We start from the raw sequence: 18,371 nt of genomic DNA, 5'->3' as shown, positions 1-18,371 counted from the left end.
CATACGTACTGTATAAAGACTGGTCTCCATGCAATAACAGAGCCACAACAGACGACCCAGCAGTCACATTGTAGGAGGTAACCATGGTGATCAACATGTCTCATTTGTCCAAAAAAAAAAAAAAAAAAATGCGGCATAGAAAGGGGGTGGTGGAGAGAGAAGAACAGACTATCTTTAAGTGGCAAAGACAGAAGCTTAGGGGGGGTGTTATGGAAGAAAGGATTGCTGACAAAGGCATGAGCCATGACAAACAACAGTATGTTCAATAAAAAATCTAGAGTTAACATGTTGGTCAAAGATGCACCGTGTGCCAATTTTCAAACTCAAGATTTGGAAAACAAACAGCAACAAATGATGGTACCTCTTCAAGACGTGAGGTTAAGAGACGTCCTTGGTTGACTGACTAGACTGTCAGATCTAGTCCGTCACTGGGCTAACATCAGCAGACAAATGCGATCAGATTCATACTCACAGGCAGTTCTGATACTTAAGGTCCAACTAAAATCACAGTTAATCATTTCTTCTCAAGATATTTTTAGTTGCAAATATTTTGGCCCCAATGGTCAACACAGTTTTTGATGGATTGCCATGGAATATTTCTATAGACATTGATAGTCCCAGGAGGATAACCCTTACTAAGCTTTCCTTTAGCACCACCCTAACGTTACCATTTGTGGTTTGAGGAAAATGTCTTGACAACTAAATCTGCCACCATTCAATTTTGTTCAGACATTCAGAAAAAATTTAGAAAAACATGAGAGTCATTTTTGGCTTCAACTTCCCAGAATAATGGTGTGATTTTCATTATTGTGGGTTTGTGGTTTTACACTGGCAGACTAAGAATCACTGTGGGAAAGCTAATGCGGGTTAAAAATATAGAAAGAAAGCACAAAAGAGATTCAGATGTAGGACCCTAGCTTTTGTTTTAGTTGTTCTACATCGAGACTGAATAAGGCCTTAATGTAAAAATATGTACGTATATTTCCTAACAGATTATTAGAACATATGATCAAATCCAATAAAGCACTGTGCGTTCCTGTACATGCTAGCATGGAAATATCAAGTGTAACATCAGGCATCTGGTATGAACTGGCCTCTAGCCAAGCAGGGTGGGTTGCTGGGTGCTGTGCAAGCCTAGTTTGCACTGCTCCATCCTCTGTCTATCCCTTCCTCCCTCCTCTCCTCTTCTCTCCCCTCCTCCTCCCTGAGTGCTGCTGGCAGAGACTGTGCAGATCAAAGCACGTACAGAACAAACCGCAGGCCTTCTCACCCTGCAAGAGGTCTGCACTGAAACACAAGCAGGAACAATACAACTGGCCAAGGCCTAGCAGAAGAGACTGTAAGGAGGTGCAACTAGCCTCATGGTAGCCAAAAAATAATAATAAGTGCAAATACAATACATCTGCAAGAATATGAGCTTAAGTATGTCTAAATAGGCAATATTTCCTATATTCATATAGCCAGCTTGTCACATCACTCTCCTACAAAACTAGATAGTAGTTAATTAGAGTTCATGGACAGGGCTGTTGTGACTCAGGATGGTTTGCTTAGGCTAAAAAAATCAAGATGTATCATGTTTTAGTCACTACATTTTCCAAGGAGAATAAATCCTAGGTCCACAGATTAATAACAGGGAAATGTGTTTTCAGTATAACCTAAAAATAACCGATAATGAGCATTTTAGGTCACCTGGATAGATTCTGAGGAACTGACTTGAATTAAATTAAATCAGAAGATCAGTGCCAATATCCAGCTTTATGCAAGACCATTTTAAGTTGTATCTGTAATTTTACAACTGCTCATGATTATGCAATACATAAATGTCAAAGCTGGAAAATGTGTGAACCACACCACATTATCTCTTGGTGAACCACACCAAGCGATAATGAATCTCCACAGTGGAGCCAGAGAGCTCAACCCACCGCAAATTCAGAAAACATCTTTCAGTTATCAGTTGGACAACACAAGTGCATCAAATACTCACAATAAAAGTGTTTCTAAGGGGACAGAGAGAAGGGATGATCATGGCTGGGATGCATTTGTTGATCAATCATTTTAATGTCAAGTCACAAAGCATCAAAAAATGAGGGCAGTCCAGCTAAGTTCATTACATTTTAGTGTCACCTGGAAACACTTGTGATGTAATCTGTACTTCAACATTGCATTTCTGCATTTGGTTGTGTTGTCAGACTTTGCAGTGCATGTGTCGCCAACTTGATCAAGATGTTTTCTGCAATTGCTAGTGATTTCCTGTGTTGCAGTAGCTTGAGCTCTCATGACCTCTGTAGACTTCAGGGCTGATAACGATAACCAGAAATTACTGATAAAATACTGATGAGATACAGGTACTTCAACTTTTAGAAATAAATTGCACGTAACCTATCATCTGGTTGTTTGACCTGTCAAATTGAATTACAGCTATTCCTGCTGTGTTAACTTCAAATCACAGAAGAAGCGCCACTCTCATAAAAAACAGCTCCTTATTTTCTGATCTTATTTTTAGCATAATCCTGTTAATATAACAATGACTTTCATTTTCTCTGAAAATAAAAATTTGACCAGCTTATTGTTTAACATTAAATATACAGCAGCTACATTTATATTCAGTGTGATTGCCCATGCTCTGCACCAAAACCTAACCAAGAAACATACACATTACATTTCTATTCTTTTTTGTTGTTGTTGTTGTTAGGAGTCTCTTTTTTTTTCTCGTCTTCTGTCTCATCCTCTCCACCTCCCCAGATGGAGCTCTGACACTGGCAGGTCGCTGAGCGGTGAGCAGGAACAGGAATGGCACACCTCAGTGCCTTCCCCTGTACTGTTGCCTTGGTAACTTAGGCAGACAGGCTGTAATGTGTGTTATGTCAGCCTCTGGTTTCTGCTGCAAGTAGAACCACAGTCCTCTGCTGCAGGCCCGTGAACATTTGGAGAAGTTGTGGATTAAGTGCTCTGCTTAAGGGCCCCAATGCGACAAAGGTCACACACCCACAACTTCCCTCTCAAGCATGGATAGAGGAAACATTTCATTACTGGTCAGGAATTGCCTGTTCACAAGACTTCCCTTCTAATCCTCACCACACACTCCACGATTTTGTCACAAAATTATTGACAGACTGATACATCCCATTACACATAACTAACATAACAAGGATATTTCCATCCACTGTCCAAACACATTATCTAAGCAGGTCAGAACTATGTCAATACTGTGCTGCACAGTATCACAGAAACATGTCACAGTTTCATCTCCTAGATGGACACACAGTGATCGTTACGCATGTATCTTTTTTTGTTAATAGACTGTTTGTGAAATAAAATTGTGTATCAGTAGGTGTATTGTAGTTAAATAAAAAACAACTATAACCACAAAAAACTACAGGACAGGATGGATAAATGTGGATATGACCTCCTCTCTTCATTTATAATTTTCATCTGGACATAACAGTCTACAACACAATTTACTAGCAGGACAACGGCACAGACGCACTCTGATGCACACACGAACACCGGCGCTGCAGGACACATGATGTGTGAACTCGAGGAGAGGACAGGCTCTAAAAGCAGGGAGTGTAGATCAGTATCAAGAGGACGAGCTGAGCAGTTGGCACAAGCTGCCGTAGAAACTAGCTGAAAATGAGTCATCAACTGAGATGCGTTACACATTTACAGTAAATCCACGGACAAAGACATCACACTGCCGGATATGCTGACAAGTGATCTCACCACAGCACTCAGTACTTGACATGTTATTCTACATTTTCCCCACAAGAACTTTTTAAATATTTTAAAACTGTTCGTTAACCACCCTTTGGAGTTGTAACAACTGGTACCAGCTACTCCTGTCTGCTCACTGTGTGTTATCGTGTTTATAAGTACTAACTGTGATATCTTCATGTAGCTCAGTGAATTAATTTGTCCTCTTGTTCCTGCTTTTGGGACTTTTACAGTGTGTAATTACTATCACCACCCTGTCACAACAACAGGTTTGATGCTTGTACCCTGACCATTCAGGCGAGGCTTTAAGCAGACAAGGCCAATGTTATCGTAATAAAATAGATAATGATAAAGATAATCATCAGCTCACAGTGATCAATTTGACCCAGACAGATGTGACCAGTACAGTATAAGCCGTTCCCACTGTATTGTAATCTTAAAATCCTAAAATGAGCCTCTCTGTTCATTAAAGAGAGAGTCGATCATTTAGTTCACACGTAAATGATTAATGCCAGTCATGTTTCAACATGATTGAACATGATCATTCCATTTACACTGATGGATATTGTGATTGTGCAGGTTTTATTGTGCCATTGGCCTTTGTTTCATATTACTTCCAGCTGAATGGAATCACGACTCACAAATGTGAGATCATTAAGGACTCAACCTGCTGCTGGTTGGCTAGTTCAGGAATCAAGGGCTTTTTGTTTTTGTCTTTGTTAGGACTGACTCTTAATCATCTCCTTTGGTCTTTATAAACTATACATTTAAGCTAAGTCAGGACCAGTCACATCCAGCATGATGTATTTCATCTTTGCATCTTCTGGTGAGGAAGGACAGGCATCAGGTGTCATTGTAATGGTATTCACGTCCAGCATCATATTCATCAGCCCTTGAGCAAGATGCCAAAGTTTTGCAGCAGTATGTTGACAGCATAGAGCTAAAGATACCATATCACATGTCCAATCACAAACCCCATATGGGGAGAGAAACAGCATGGTAGAACAATGTGGAGCAAAGCCACAACTACTGCCAAGTTATGGTTGTGGGTTGCCAGGTTGTGTTGACAGTTGGGTTGAAATCCTATGTCTTAGCAGTATGGCAACATAAGTAACAGTAACAGTAACAGTAACAGAAGACTTTATTAATCCCCGCCGGGCAATTCAGTTTCTACAATCCATCATACACATACAGTCAGTCACACACAGCCAAACACACATGTCAGAGGTAGCATGATGGAACATAGGAATGTACAAATGCAACTCATATCTAAAAGTGTAAATAAAACTTGTAACACACGAGGCAATGACGGTCAAGTGCAATCTTAGGAGATTAAAAAGTAACAATGTTAAGAATAAAAATAAGAAGTAAAAAAATATATGTATATGTATTTCTATGAAGATAATATATGTATACATACATATAAATAAGAAGGATAATGAGTTGCATAGTCCATCCCAGGTTCCACATCTTTTACCACCATCCCAGGTTCCACATCTTTTACCACCATACATAAGTAAGTAAGTAAGTAAGTACATTTTCATTGTCCCAAAATGGGCAAGTATTGCAGCATAGTGCTTGACATTTGAAGGACACAACAAACCCACAAGCACTACTGTAAAATGATAGGCAGAACAACAAAGCCACTATAAAATCTATACAAAGAAATGCATTCTTGTGGCAACAGTTCTGCCATCTCCACAGATAAAAACAAACAACCAATCACATGATAGACATCCGAAATGTATGGATATGTATGATGATTATTTAAGGGTTGTGCACATGGCCCTAGTTTCCTAGACCGAGCGAAGTCTAAGCGCAGCGCAGCATCGCCACGCCAACGAGGCGTGTCCAGGTCCATTTTGCAAGTTTGGTGGGCCAGCGCAGGCCCTCCCCTCGTCCCTCCTACCAGCGCAAGCGGCAAAGGGGGAGGAGACAGGGCGGGAGGGAGACAGGAGGAGGAGAGAAAGGCGTGAAGTGGGATTAACACAGCCGATTCGGATCTTCACCAATCAAATGAGCTCCTCTCCTCACCTTTAACTGCGCCGTGGGCGATGCGCACTGCAAGTTTGTCATTTTATGCTTTGACATGGATGGAGGAGACAGCGACGCCAGAGGCCGAACCTCTCCCAGGAGGAAACAGCTGTTTTGGTCCGGAGGTCCGAGCTCAGAGTGACCGAATAATGAGTTTACTAATATCCTTAATCAGGTTTGATCTGATACACTGAGAACCGCTGCCCAATGTAAGACACAACAACTAATAAACTAATAAAGAAACTCACATTTATTCAAACCCTGTGTAAGAAAGATGAGAGGTGTAGTAATCACAACATAAACAAACACCATGCGTAACAGGGATGAAACCAGCGTAAAGGACGCTCTCTCTCTGTCTGTCCGTCTCTCTCTTTTTTTTCTGTGATAGAGATGCTGAGTATACTGTAGTAGGCTATATACCGTATTTTCCGCACTATAAGGCGCACCGGATTATAAGACGCACCTTCAATGAATGGCCTATTTTAGAACTGTTTTCATATATAGGGCGCACCGGATTATAAGGCGCATACCGTAGATGACCATTTAGTAGCCCGGGCGTTTATAAGAACCAGGCGCGTATTTGCAACAGGCTACAATTTATTTTTGCAATGAGCAGCACCAGACCATCATGCAAAGAACAAGGTGGTCACCCGCTGGAACAAAACTACTCCCGACATCTTTATTGACATCAGACAATAAATTAAAAGACAGTTTGTCTGTGTTACCGCGACACAGGGAGCTGATCATATCAGTGTAATGAATGATAGCGGGAGGGGGGGTCGATCGCAGTAATTTCAACACTGTACATTAGCGCATTTATCTATTTGTCTTTGTCTATTAGTAGTCCAGCGCGACCTATCCCGCTGGCGCACCTGTGTTTGTGTGTCTGTGTGTGTGTGTGCGCCTGCATGCGAGAGAGAGCGAGAGGAGGGGCTGACTTACAGAAGAGGTGAGAGCCGGTGATACGCTGTTAAAAAAACTTTTTTTTCTGTGCAAGGCTATGGTAAACACTTAATCGCCCGGGCGTTTAATTGAACCGGCGTTTATTTTGCCAAATGAGCTCGGACCCCGGCGGCTATTAGAGCACAGGCGCGTATTTGCACGCGGGCGACTATTTGGTCATCTACGGTAGAATAGAAGATACTGCAGTCAAACTGGGGTTACGTTATGCATCCCCTAGATGGAGCTGAGTATGAATCAACCAATTAACCAATTGATCCATATATAAGGCGCTCCGTATTATAAGGCGCACTGTCGTTTTTTGAGAAAATTAAAGGCTTTTAAGTGCGCCTTATAGTGCGGAAAATACGGTACTGACTATCTGACACCGAGGCTGTTGTGGTGGGCTAAGAGAGATGATGATTTGTGTTTTGTTTTTCATTACAGCTGCGTGACGACGCGGCCACTCGCCCGCTAATAAATTAATAAGTAAATAAATAAATAAAGCGGATCATCACAACGGCACAGTGCGTATCTCAACACGGCAGCGACATGCAGTCCTCCTCCACCCTCAGTCCTGCTCTTGGGACATCCGCAGCTGCTATTCAGTGCCAGTTCATCCCTGCTGTGTTAATTCAGGCGGAGTTTCCATTACGCGTACCGACAGCCTTTGATCTGACGTCAGATGTGACGGGACAATCTATATGTTGCATTAAATAGTGGTTATTGTGGATATTGTATTGAAATGTGCCTGGAACTGTGGAAATCTGCCTGTGAGGTCTTGGTGACGTGTGTTCACTGCGCACTGGGCAGCCAAACTTCCACTGCACCTGCTGCGCTTTGCCCTGCGCTGAGAATAGACCTGGTTTGAGGTCGCGAGCTTTCAGCGCACCCTCGGCGGGACATTTTCGCACGAAACTTCCACTGCGCCAAGCTGAATCTGTGACGCCTCCCCCTGCTGCGCGGCCACACCTATCTCAGCGCAGCGCGATCTACCAATCTTTCAATCTGACCTTGCGCTAGGCTGGCCTGGTCGAAACTTGCATTACACCGGCTGCGCTACCTTGCGCCACCTGCGCTACCTTGCGCCACCTGCGCTGCGCCACCAAACTAGGGCCCATGAGTTTCCTGGGAGAAGCGGAAAGAGTGTTGGGCAGGTATGCAAAATTAGGAAGTAAGAAGCAAGAGGTCTCCAACCTGACCATACAAGAAACATTCAAAGCATGGGAAAGACTGTATTGTCATATTATTTGGGCTGTTTTTATCAAGAAAGAGACAAGGTGTCAATGATATCTGTCTGAGAGAGCCAACAAAAAAACAGTGGCCACAAACTGAAAAAAACTCACCAGGTTGGGAAACAGACTCACTACAAAGGTCAACAGGGTCTTTTTTTAAATAAATTTAAGAGTTCCCTGATAGTTACATGATGGCAAGGGAAGGCAGCTGTATTTATATAGCACATTTCATACGTCAACTCAATGTGCTTTACATAAAAACAACACTTTTAACAGTAAGAATTCACATGATGAAGATGTTTGCGTCTTGGAAAAAAAAAATCTTGGTATAGCCTACACATTATAGGACCCAAATCCATAATTGATCATTAGCTTGCTGCTAATTTGGTCATTGAGCTTGGCTTGGAAAGAACCATTTCCAAATGCCCATTAACCAATCACTGCATTATGGAAACAAAACTAAAATCTGCCAGCAAAACTGAGAGAAGAAATGGAAACACTATGCAAAGATAAAAATGGTGAGGACTGAAATTGAAATACACAGTATCTGTGATGAATGTGAATTTGAAAAAGAAATTCAATAAGGAAATTATTGTGAAAAAAAGAAAAGAAAAAACAAATTTGTTTCAGGAAACGAGCCAATGTTGTGGGAAAGCAGAACTGAGTAAGAATTAAGAAAAGACTAATGACAATTCAAATCCAAATGTGATCCTAATGAGACAATATCCATCTGAAAAGGGCACAGGGGGCTCTTAGAGATCAAAAAGCAAAGTGGATCGAGGAAGGAATCAGGGAAATAAATATTTCATATTTCAGCAATTGGGAGAAAGAACACAGAAAAATAAGGTAGCTGCGAGCTAACTAGAATGCAAGGACACCAGAATCATTGAAAGAGTAAGCTTGATACATGTGCATAATCAGTCCCTGACTTGCAAGCTTTTTTGAAAAATACCAAAAATGTGATATTCACTCAAAAAAGTGTGCATCTGATCTAAAAATAGAAGAATTTAATGGCTGATGGAGACAGTCTTTTGAAAGTATATTGTTAATGGCAAAGCGAGAAAGCATAGCGAGAAACAAACTGATAGCCAAGCATCAATGTTATTCTTAAGCATATTAGCAAGGATAAAAGGTTACCAGACAACTAAGTGTGGCAAGGTGAAGAGGGCCCGGGCGGGGATTGAACCCACACCTCCCGGGTAAGAGTCATGCGCGCTTGCCAGTCACCCAAAGGGACATCCCTTTGGCCAAGTAGCCAGGGCACATGATCAATTGGAGGCATAGTGACAGGAACCTCAACTGTCACATCTGGACCAGTTATACTACTCAGCGCTGACCGTAAACTGCTATCTGCACATATTGCAGCTGAAATGAAAAAAATGTTTCAGGATTTCTATAAAGCCTTCCATTAGTTGAGATTTTTTTTCAAACTTTAAATCAGAAGACAGAAAGATTCATGTTTCATAAAGATTATACAGCGTTTCAACAGAACAGTCAATTTGCAGACGACACACTATTATCTTTAGAAGATGCTCAAGTATGGCATATGAATCGTCAACAAATACAAAATAGTCTCCTTGCAAAATCAAAGCGAACTACTCAATTTGTAATGTAGAGGTTGAAACAGGAGTCGGTACTTGTCGTCACTGTTACCAGAAATAAGGAAATAAGGGGGAGAAAATGGTTATGTGGTTCATGGTTACAGAGAAACAACTCTGGACGGGTCCTACTGTCTAACTCTAAGTTAAGATCAATTTGTCAAGCTTTTACATTAGAAAAAAAATCTAATGAAATGTAATTTTATATAGAAAAACTAATGATACTACAATAGGAAAAGTTATACCACGGAAAACGTTGAATGATGGTCTAAAGATCATAGATTTGTCTGCAATTTGTCCTTTACTGGAACTTAATGTCTTTAACTTTTACACCACACAACGCACCAATGACCATATTGACTGCTAGGAAACCACTGATTTAAGGAACATGGATGGGGCGTAACTCATCTGATGGATTGGGAGGTTTTTCTTTTTTTAATGATAAAGACTTTTGTGATAGATTTAATGTTGGTTGCCTAACTGAGGAATATTACAGGGTAATGAAGACCACCCTCAACAATGATTCAACTGCTTTTAGTGTTGTCAGAATAACAATCACTCTAAATTGTTGGTATCAACTTAATCAGCAGTTTAATAGAAATGTTTTATTAGCTAAAAAAGAAAATGTAATCTTCAAGAATATGGCCATGAAGTTGCAAAGAAAGGATATTTATCATATTCAATCCTCCCTGAAGCCAAATAAATAACATTCAAAAGTTTTGGAATGACTGATTATATCCATCCAATCACTTCTCACACAAAAGATTAAATTGGAACAACAACACATGTATTTTGTGAGAGGGATATTGGTTAGATCTCCCAAAAAATATTTTTAAATTATGTAGGGAAGCATTTCATTCATAAATACAGATATTTAAAGATCATGCCCCCTATATCAACGGTGGGAAGCATTAATTCAAGATATTTGCAGAATTTCTTTAATGTCCCTTTAATGTTGTTCTCTGTTGGACTGGTATGTGTTAGTTTAATAAGTCCCTAATATTAGATTTCTATTTCCTCTTATTTGCCTGAAAATTTAAGAAAAAAATAGCCATGAAGATGAAGGTGCTGTTTTGTTGAGTTCAGTCTCTGAAACTGAATTGAAGTCTGTTCCTTCCTGTATATTGTTAAAAAGCTTAAGAGCTCAGTGACCACTAACACCCCGCACATTTATCACATGATTGTTTCTGTGGTGTCTGTGGTCTTTTACCTATGATGGGACATACTGTACATTGTGACCACATTTTAGCTGGCAGTGAGGGAAGCTACTGCAAAAAGCTATTGATTCAGTCAGTAATGGAGATGTTTCATTTCAAGGATTTGGTGAAAACCAGCACTGATGTCACAGTTGTAGAGTAGGTCGGAATGACTCACCTATATACAGTGAGGAGTCCTTCCTGTGGACATGGTCATCGATATAGGACACTCCTAGAGGCTGGACAGGTGTGGCTCCGATGCCCAGCAGAACCTGGGCTCCAATCAGCAGAAGGTACATCATGTTGGTGTTGGCTCGGTTCCCACATTTAAACCCAGAGTCTCGGTTGTCTGACCTGGAGATGTTGGAGCAGACGTCCCTGCCGTCCTCAGCATGCCATGAGTCCCCGGCCTCATACTCGTACTGATGAGTCAGGAACTCCGGCAGGGCTGATAGCAATGCCCCCAGTGCCATGACAATCCCGCCACAGCCAATGAGGCGAGGTCTATGGGCCTTGGCGCCAAAGTAGCTGACAAACAGGATGAGGGCCAGGTTGCCGATTTCAAAGCTGCTGGCTATGACACCCACATCGGCACTCTGGAGGTTGAAGCGTCTCTCCAGAGTGGTTAAAACACTTACCTGGCAGAGAAAGAAAGAGAAACACAGAGAGAGAGTGAGTGAGAGAGAGAGAGAGAGAGAGAGAGAGAGAGAGAGAGAGAGCAGGTGTTACATAGAGCTTTTACAACTAGTAACCATTTAGGACTGCCAATTACATCATAACCAACCCACACAGTAGTTTCTACTCTTGCTGTAATTATTCTAAAGGGAATATAGGTGTTAAATTTTTCAATCCCATTTTGATGTTCAGAGTATTTAGCTTCAGGTGTTATTCATTGAGAGCAGAATGGAACTGCAGCCATCTGCCACTCCCTCAGAGCTTGTACCAACATCAACAACCTGTTGGTAACATACAGAAGCTGAGATGCACCACAGGGGGAGTGGGTGACGCTTCTAACATCTTCATCCCCAAACTTCTCACAAAACAACCCTGAGGCAAAGCTGATGCCGGCCTGGAAGAAAGGGATGAGTGCACGTGTGCAACTTCAGGCGAGAAACCTCATGCAGCTGTTCTAATTATGCAACGGGCACAAACACAATCTTACCAGCTGCTGTGTGTGTAAGTGACGAACTGGCCTCTTACATCAAATCTGTGCTGGTTCAGAGTAGAAAGCTAAATTATTTTCAGCTTCTACTAATTACTAATCTGCAACAAAAGGTCCTGTACACGCGTTGAGACTTCTGAAGCAAACTGATCACATATGATATCCATTTATCTTTTCTTTGTTGCTTTTCTTATTCTGCTGAATCAGACTTTCCAGCTATTTTAAGATAGATAGATAGATAGATAGATAGATAGATAGATAGATAGATAGATAGATAGATAGATAGATAGATAGATAGATAGATAGATAGATAGATAGCTGTGTATAGATAGATAGCTGTGTATATATACACACAGTGTATATCAGAAAGTAGCTCTTCTTTAATTACCTTACTTTGACCTTCTGAAGGGTATTAGACTGTTTCTGGGTAAACTAATACATAAAAACCATTTCTATCATAATGCTATGAATTATATGAATGCTGAAGGAGAAATAACTGTGTGCTAAGCCCTCAGCATTGTCATGCATGGGTCTGTCCTTGGTATGTCACCACCAGAAGTGTCTGGACAACAGTAACAAAGCCAGACAACTGGCAGCCCCCCCAACCCCCTCTCAACTTTCCATAAAAGGATGAACAATCTGTAATTCACTTCTAAAATGGGAGGAAGGCCGTCATGGGTTTATTATTCCAACTGTGAAACACTAACCTAGTTCTGTCAACATGTAGCACACATGGATCCACTGACAGATAAGATGTTACCACTGCAAATCTATTAGATAAAATAGTTTTACGTTTACCAAACATTTCAGCTTGTGTCCACTGTTCCTGCTGAATTATGACAGTTACAATGAACAGTTAGAAGAACACGGTTCAGAGGTTGAAACATCTGCACACACAGCAGGATAGAGATTTACTCATGCTCACGCTGAAGGATTTCTGTCTGGCCCCATTGAGACCAGCCACTTTTCAACACCTATATTTACAGACAGTACAAATTCAGAGAGCAGACGAAAGAGAAAACCTGTCCATTTCAGTTTGATTAAGTGAAATACTTGTTACGCAGGTACTGCTGCTGTGCTGACGGTGAGGACCATTAGTCATTATAGCTCGCCTATGTGCCAGGGATTTAGTTTTTAGTACAGTTTACTGTATTTTCCTTTAAATAAACACCTTGTGGACAACATGAGACAATAAAGTGGCTGAAAATATAATAGAGGCAATAAGATCTGATGACAAACAGTACAAGAGAGAAAAGACATAGAGGGATTTGCTAAAGGTGCACTTCAGGAGGTTTGGGATGCTGCTTTAAAAGAGCAAGCCCTAATGCACTTCAATGCGAAGGTGTACAGTATTACTATACACTGGAGATCAGCCCATAGGGTTTATCCTCCTGCTATTGTTTTTGTTTTCCGAACAAAAGCTGAAAAGACTGGATCTGGATCCCTTTGCCTCTTTCAAACTGCTTTCTTTTCTGTGTTAATTTCAGTAAGCATTTCTGATGATGACATTTCTCATAGCAGCCTATCTGGAAGGAAACAATATTTTCTTATGACTTCTTAGGTAAAGGTGTTCAGTCTCTGGAATCAATAGAGGTAACAAGTAGGCTATACTACAAATACAAGTTATTTGTAGTATCAATACGCAGGCTTTAACCAAGGAAACAATAATCCATAATGCAATGTCAGCTTTCATATTCATATAGATGCACATACATTCATTCATTCTCCTGAGCATTTACTGAGTTGACATCAGTCTGATGACATCAATAGTCCATTATTTGTGATGACACTGCCACAGTGTTTATGAGTAAAGGATAAGCTGTTGACGCCTGTGTTGTGGTGATCACGTCATCTCCTAGGCCTGCATCCTACGGTGTCAAAGGCCTCCTGCATTAGTGAACGATATGGGTGCAGAGCGAGCCGGCAGGTTGGATGAAACCTCCTGACCAGTGTTTCGTAACCTGCTCTCCGGCAGACCATCCATATACGCATACAAAATTCTCCAGCAGCAACGTGGAGCCTACACGGCCGCTGTGAGGCGCTTTGTGTCATGCAGATGGTGCATAGGCCTGATGGATAATACGCAGCAACTCATCAATCAGTGAAAGCACCGCGTCCCTTGGTTACTGGAGGATGTGATTATTTTAATGTGATCAGAATAATATGATTATTTACCGCAGCACGCCGAGGCGCCGCATCGTTACTCACTGTCTGCCAGTGTCTGTTTGAAGGGCGCTGCGTTAACCCGATGTTACCTGAGATACACTGAGATATGACGTTCCTTCAGACCAACGTTAGGGCTGAATCTGCTCTGCTCCGTGGAAACTCACCAGATAGGCGCCCACGGTGCCCTGTGCCAACATAAGAGCACATTCCGACACCAGGAAAATCTTAATGTTGGAAAAACACGAGGTCTTCTTCTGGTTGTCATCCTGCTCCGGGTCGTCGGTGCTGCTCCGCTCGGTGCAGATCTGGTTTTTAACCTGCATCCTTCGGGGCTCAGGCTCCAGTCGGGTTGGACGGCATTAAACTGAACGGGTCCGGTCCGGCCGAGCGCATCTGGTTCTGATGACGAGCTTGAACTGCAGAACTAAGTGCGAATCTCTTGTCAGTAGCCCGTCTTGGCTGGAATACACAGCAAGAAACGCTGCTGTCCACTCAGCATTACGCACAGTCCGTCAGCGACCTCTCTTCACCGCCTGTCCAGCCAGTGCGTATCGACTACATCATATTTAAATACGTAGGTTACGCATCTATATGTATGACGGCTTCTAAGACGAGACGTAGAATCACAGGACGCCGTTGGTTTCTCCACATCCGGGATGTTGCATCTCCTCCCGGGACCGGTGCCGACTAGATGTGGTTTTGTGAGCCCGGTTCTGATCCGCAGCTCTGCATACTGCAGGCTGTGTGATGATGCTCCTCCCATCCAGAGACCGAGAGAGGTGTAATCTCTCTCTCTCTCTCTCTCTCTCTCTGTTTCTCCCCCTCTCTTTCAACGTGTTTGTCCACATCATCATTTTACCTGTGCAGACGTTCAGTTTCAGTCACAAACATGCAACATTTCATCAGCAGACTGACTGTCTCAAGGACTGCTCATGGCCATGAAATGACAAAGCACAAATTGGATTGATTTCTTCTTTCTAATGGTTACAGCTGCTCTTGTTTATGTTAGGCTATAATTGCAGCTGATTTTACACTTGCAATAAATGTCAGACACAAACGCAAAATGACCAGTCCCCATTTTTCACACTTCATCCTATTCCAGCCTTTAATTGTGTTATTTTGTCATGACGATGCAGAATTTTATATATTTTATTTCCTGGTGGGGTCTATGAGGTTAGTGCATCACTCACATGAACTGAAATTCATTCACAGCTGGTGCTCTAACTTAATGCAACACACTTTAACTAATGTACATACAAGTAAGGACACAGACTCTGAGGGATGTCAACAACAACAACAACAACAACAACAACAACAACAAAAGTACCACTATGTCAGCACATCTTTGTGGCATTCAAACTATAGGATCTCTTGGTCAACCAATAGGCCACAGTTAGGGGTGAATGCCTAGATGTGTCCTATTAAAGGAGGAACATAAAAAGGGGGCAGTAGCTGCTGCTTCCTCTTCCCAGCCCCATCCCTATGCATGGAGCGTTACATTATGTTACTGTAATAGTAGCATTAGCTTAGGTAATCTATCTTCATGCTTGACTGAAGTGTACTTAGCTAGCTTCAGGATGGTTAAAAATTCAACACTTGCCACACAAGAACTCTATTACACACATCAGCGGCCCGCTGTGTTGCTGCAGCTGTTCTACATGAAAACATTCACTATTAAGTATTGTATCAGTGTGGAAAAATGCTCTGGGACCTTCTATGCCATATTTATTTTATGATTTCTAATGTGCACTTTAACCTTTAAGCTGTTATATTTTGAGTCTTAAGGTGGTATGATTCTGTCCTAAGTGACTTCCACATTGCAATGTGGTTGCAGCAACAGGACTTGGTTCCAGTCCAACCCATGGGCCTTTGTGCCATAACGTCCTTGACTTTCCTGTCTCTCACTTGAGGCATACAATGATTTATAAATAAAAAGTAATCAACCTGCTGGGTGGGACATACTTGCAATTCAATGCTTTAACGTTAAAAGGAGAGTTGTATAGCCAAATTCACTCCTTTTTGATGCCACCTGGAAACATTTCCAATGTGATTTTTCAGCAGCTCAGTGTGTTTCCAAACTGAATTAAACTGAATTGAATTGAAGGTATTTTATGAACTCTTAGTGTGTATTTGTAGGGTTGTAAGGGCAACCATAGCCCGAATGTTTGTCATAAGGAAATGACAGTAACAGCAGAGTGGCAAGACATGTAGAGCAGTATAAAAAATAAAAATAAAACAACAATGGGTGAAAATTCTCCATCATGACCGTGAAATAATAGAGCACTGAGTGCCAAGGTCACTTACTACTCGCTCTGCAGCTTTTGGCTCCACTATACCTTAGACCATTCAGGACCAATTCAGTAGCATCTCAAGCAGCACAATCTATCAGACAAACTGTGGACTCAGCAGGACGAGCGGCCATTTCTCATGGAGTCATTCAGAGTACCCAGGGTGATTTAAGATCAACCACAGTGCCTGCTGATGCAGTGCAAGCCAACTGATGACATTATTTTAGGATGCCTCTTAATCACGAGGGCCAGAGAAAGAGGAATACCTTTACACATTTATCCTTTAACAAACAAATAAATCACCAAAACACAGATGTAACTGATGTCAGAGATTATTGTGAGTGCCAAAACCTTTAATGCCCCTTTGCAGATTTTATAGTCCTACTCTGAGACAAGCACATCATTGTTGTATTTTCAGGAAAATACATTAAACTGCACATAGCTTTCTGTGATTGTTCATTACCTACTGGAACACTTCATTTTAAGGGAATGACAAAACAATTTACTGAACCTGTGTTGAAAACATCTGAACATCATCTCTACTTTCTCAGGATTTTAGTTTAGATACACGAAAATAACATCAACACTTTTAAATCATATTAGAGATTCCTCCTTAAAAAAAACTTTGCCCAAGCACATTCACCATTACGTTTCATGTTACACATCCTCATCCTCAATAATAGCTTAGTTAGGTGTATAGAACCTATGTCAGCTGTAGAACATTGTTTGACAGATGTTTTGAATCTGACACTGACTCTGTTGCTCACCCTGAGGTTTCTCCATTTTTTCCTCTGTTAAAAGGGTTTCTTGGGAGTTTTTCCTCAGTCAATGTGAGGGTCTAAGGACAGAGGATGTTGTAATGATGCCATGTAAAGCCCTTTGAGACAAACTGCTTGTAAAAATGGGCTATAAAAAATAAAATTGCCTTGTCTTTCCTTGCCTTGCCTATTGCTGTTGGCTGCCTGTCATGTTGTTGATATAGAGACTTGACGTCACTCTACTCTTGACCTCACGAGACAGTTCAATGATGGATATTAAAATATCTACAATAGAATGTAGGCTACAAACTGGTCCAACATAGACAGATATTTTCAAAGATGAATGGTTTTCAATGTCAGCAGTGGATAAAAAGCTTTGTTTTTAAGATGTATGCACCTCATGTTACTGTATTTAAAAACTACATTATTTTTGAGGCTAGTGATCATAGCATATGAAAAGATATAAAAATATGCTTATAGAGCTACAACTATTTTAGTGTGCAATTTTTGGAATCTCCGGGGGGAGCCTTCAGTGGAGAGTTCACCAGCTGGGAGAGACAGAGGATCAACTCTGGTTATGTTTTGTACATGCCCTGGATTAAGAAACCAAGAAAAACAGTGTTTGAGAGGGGCTAGAAATACCAGGTGGCACACTTTCATAGAAACCAGGACACTGTGCCATGTACAAAACAGAGTGACTGAGGTGTTGTGGACAGATGATCAGACTTACAAACTCAGAAAGGATTGCCTAATCAGATGATTATTTTGTCAATTAGTCAAGTAATCATTTGTTTGGTACAGAAGAGTTGATAATGGCCTTTATGATTTTCTTATATTTCTTATGTTGTCTGATCAATACTTAAATTTATGAGCATAAAACAGCAATACATGAACCAAATAATGTTATGCATACTTGAAAAATAATACTTATAATACCATTAATTTGGACAATGTATACTGTACCTCTGCACTTGTCTGCAATAGGCATTATTCAAAGGCACAATCGAGACTGGTGACCTCTCCAGGCTGTACCCCACCCCCGCTCTGTGTCAGCTGGGATTGGCTCCAGCCCCCTGCAACCCTGCACAGAGCAGTAAAGACAATGGATTAGATGGATGGATTGATTGATGAATGGATGGATAAAGGCACAATTAACACACAAACCAAAAAGAGAAATATGTTTTGACTCTACAAAAGCCAAGCCAAGATCTGAATCTGCTACAAGTAGATCACAAGTCTTAAACGGGAAAACATGCTTTGACCCATCTAATGGACAAAGGC

At 41.3% G+C, this 18,371-nt stretch overlaps 1 protein-coding gene across 1 annotated transcript in view; it reads right to left on the bottom strand.

The window, feature by feature from the left end:
* The window catches only part of LOC146989980 (solute carrier organic anion transporter family member 3A1-like), a 28,614-nt gene extending 13,816 nt beyond the window's left edge, over window positions 1–14,798 (bottom strand). Inside the window, exons 1-2 of the mRNA XM_085767134.1 lie at window positions 14,209–14,798; window positions 10,895–11,354 (exon numbers count right to left, since the gene is read on the bottom strand). Coding sequence (XP_085623260.1) covers window positions 10,895–11,354; window positions 14,209–14,367 — 619 coding nt within the window. The 5' untranslated portion in view covers window positions 14,368–14,798. The remainder of the gene's footprint in view (window positions 1–10,894; window positions 11,355–14,208) is intronic.
* Window positions 14,799–18,371: the final 3,573 nt, after the last annotated feature.

This window comes from Trachurus japonicus, chromosome 3 (assembly GCF_045865225.1).
Source record: "Trachurus japonicus isolate A0001 chromosome 3, Traja_1.0".
Classification (NCBI taxonomy): Eukaryota; Metazoa; Chordata; class Actinopteri; order Carangiformes; family Carangidae; genus Trachurus; species Trachurus japonicus.
Note: the sequence above shows the minus strand (reverse complement) of the source record. Positions and strands in the feature narration are given on the sequence as shown.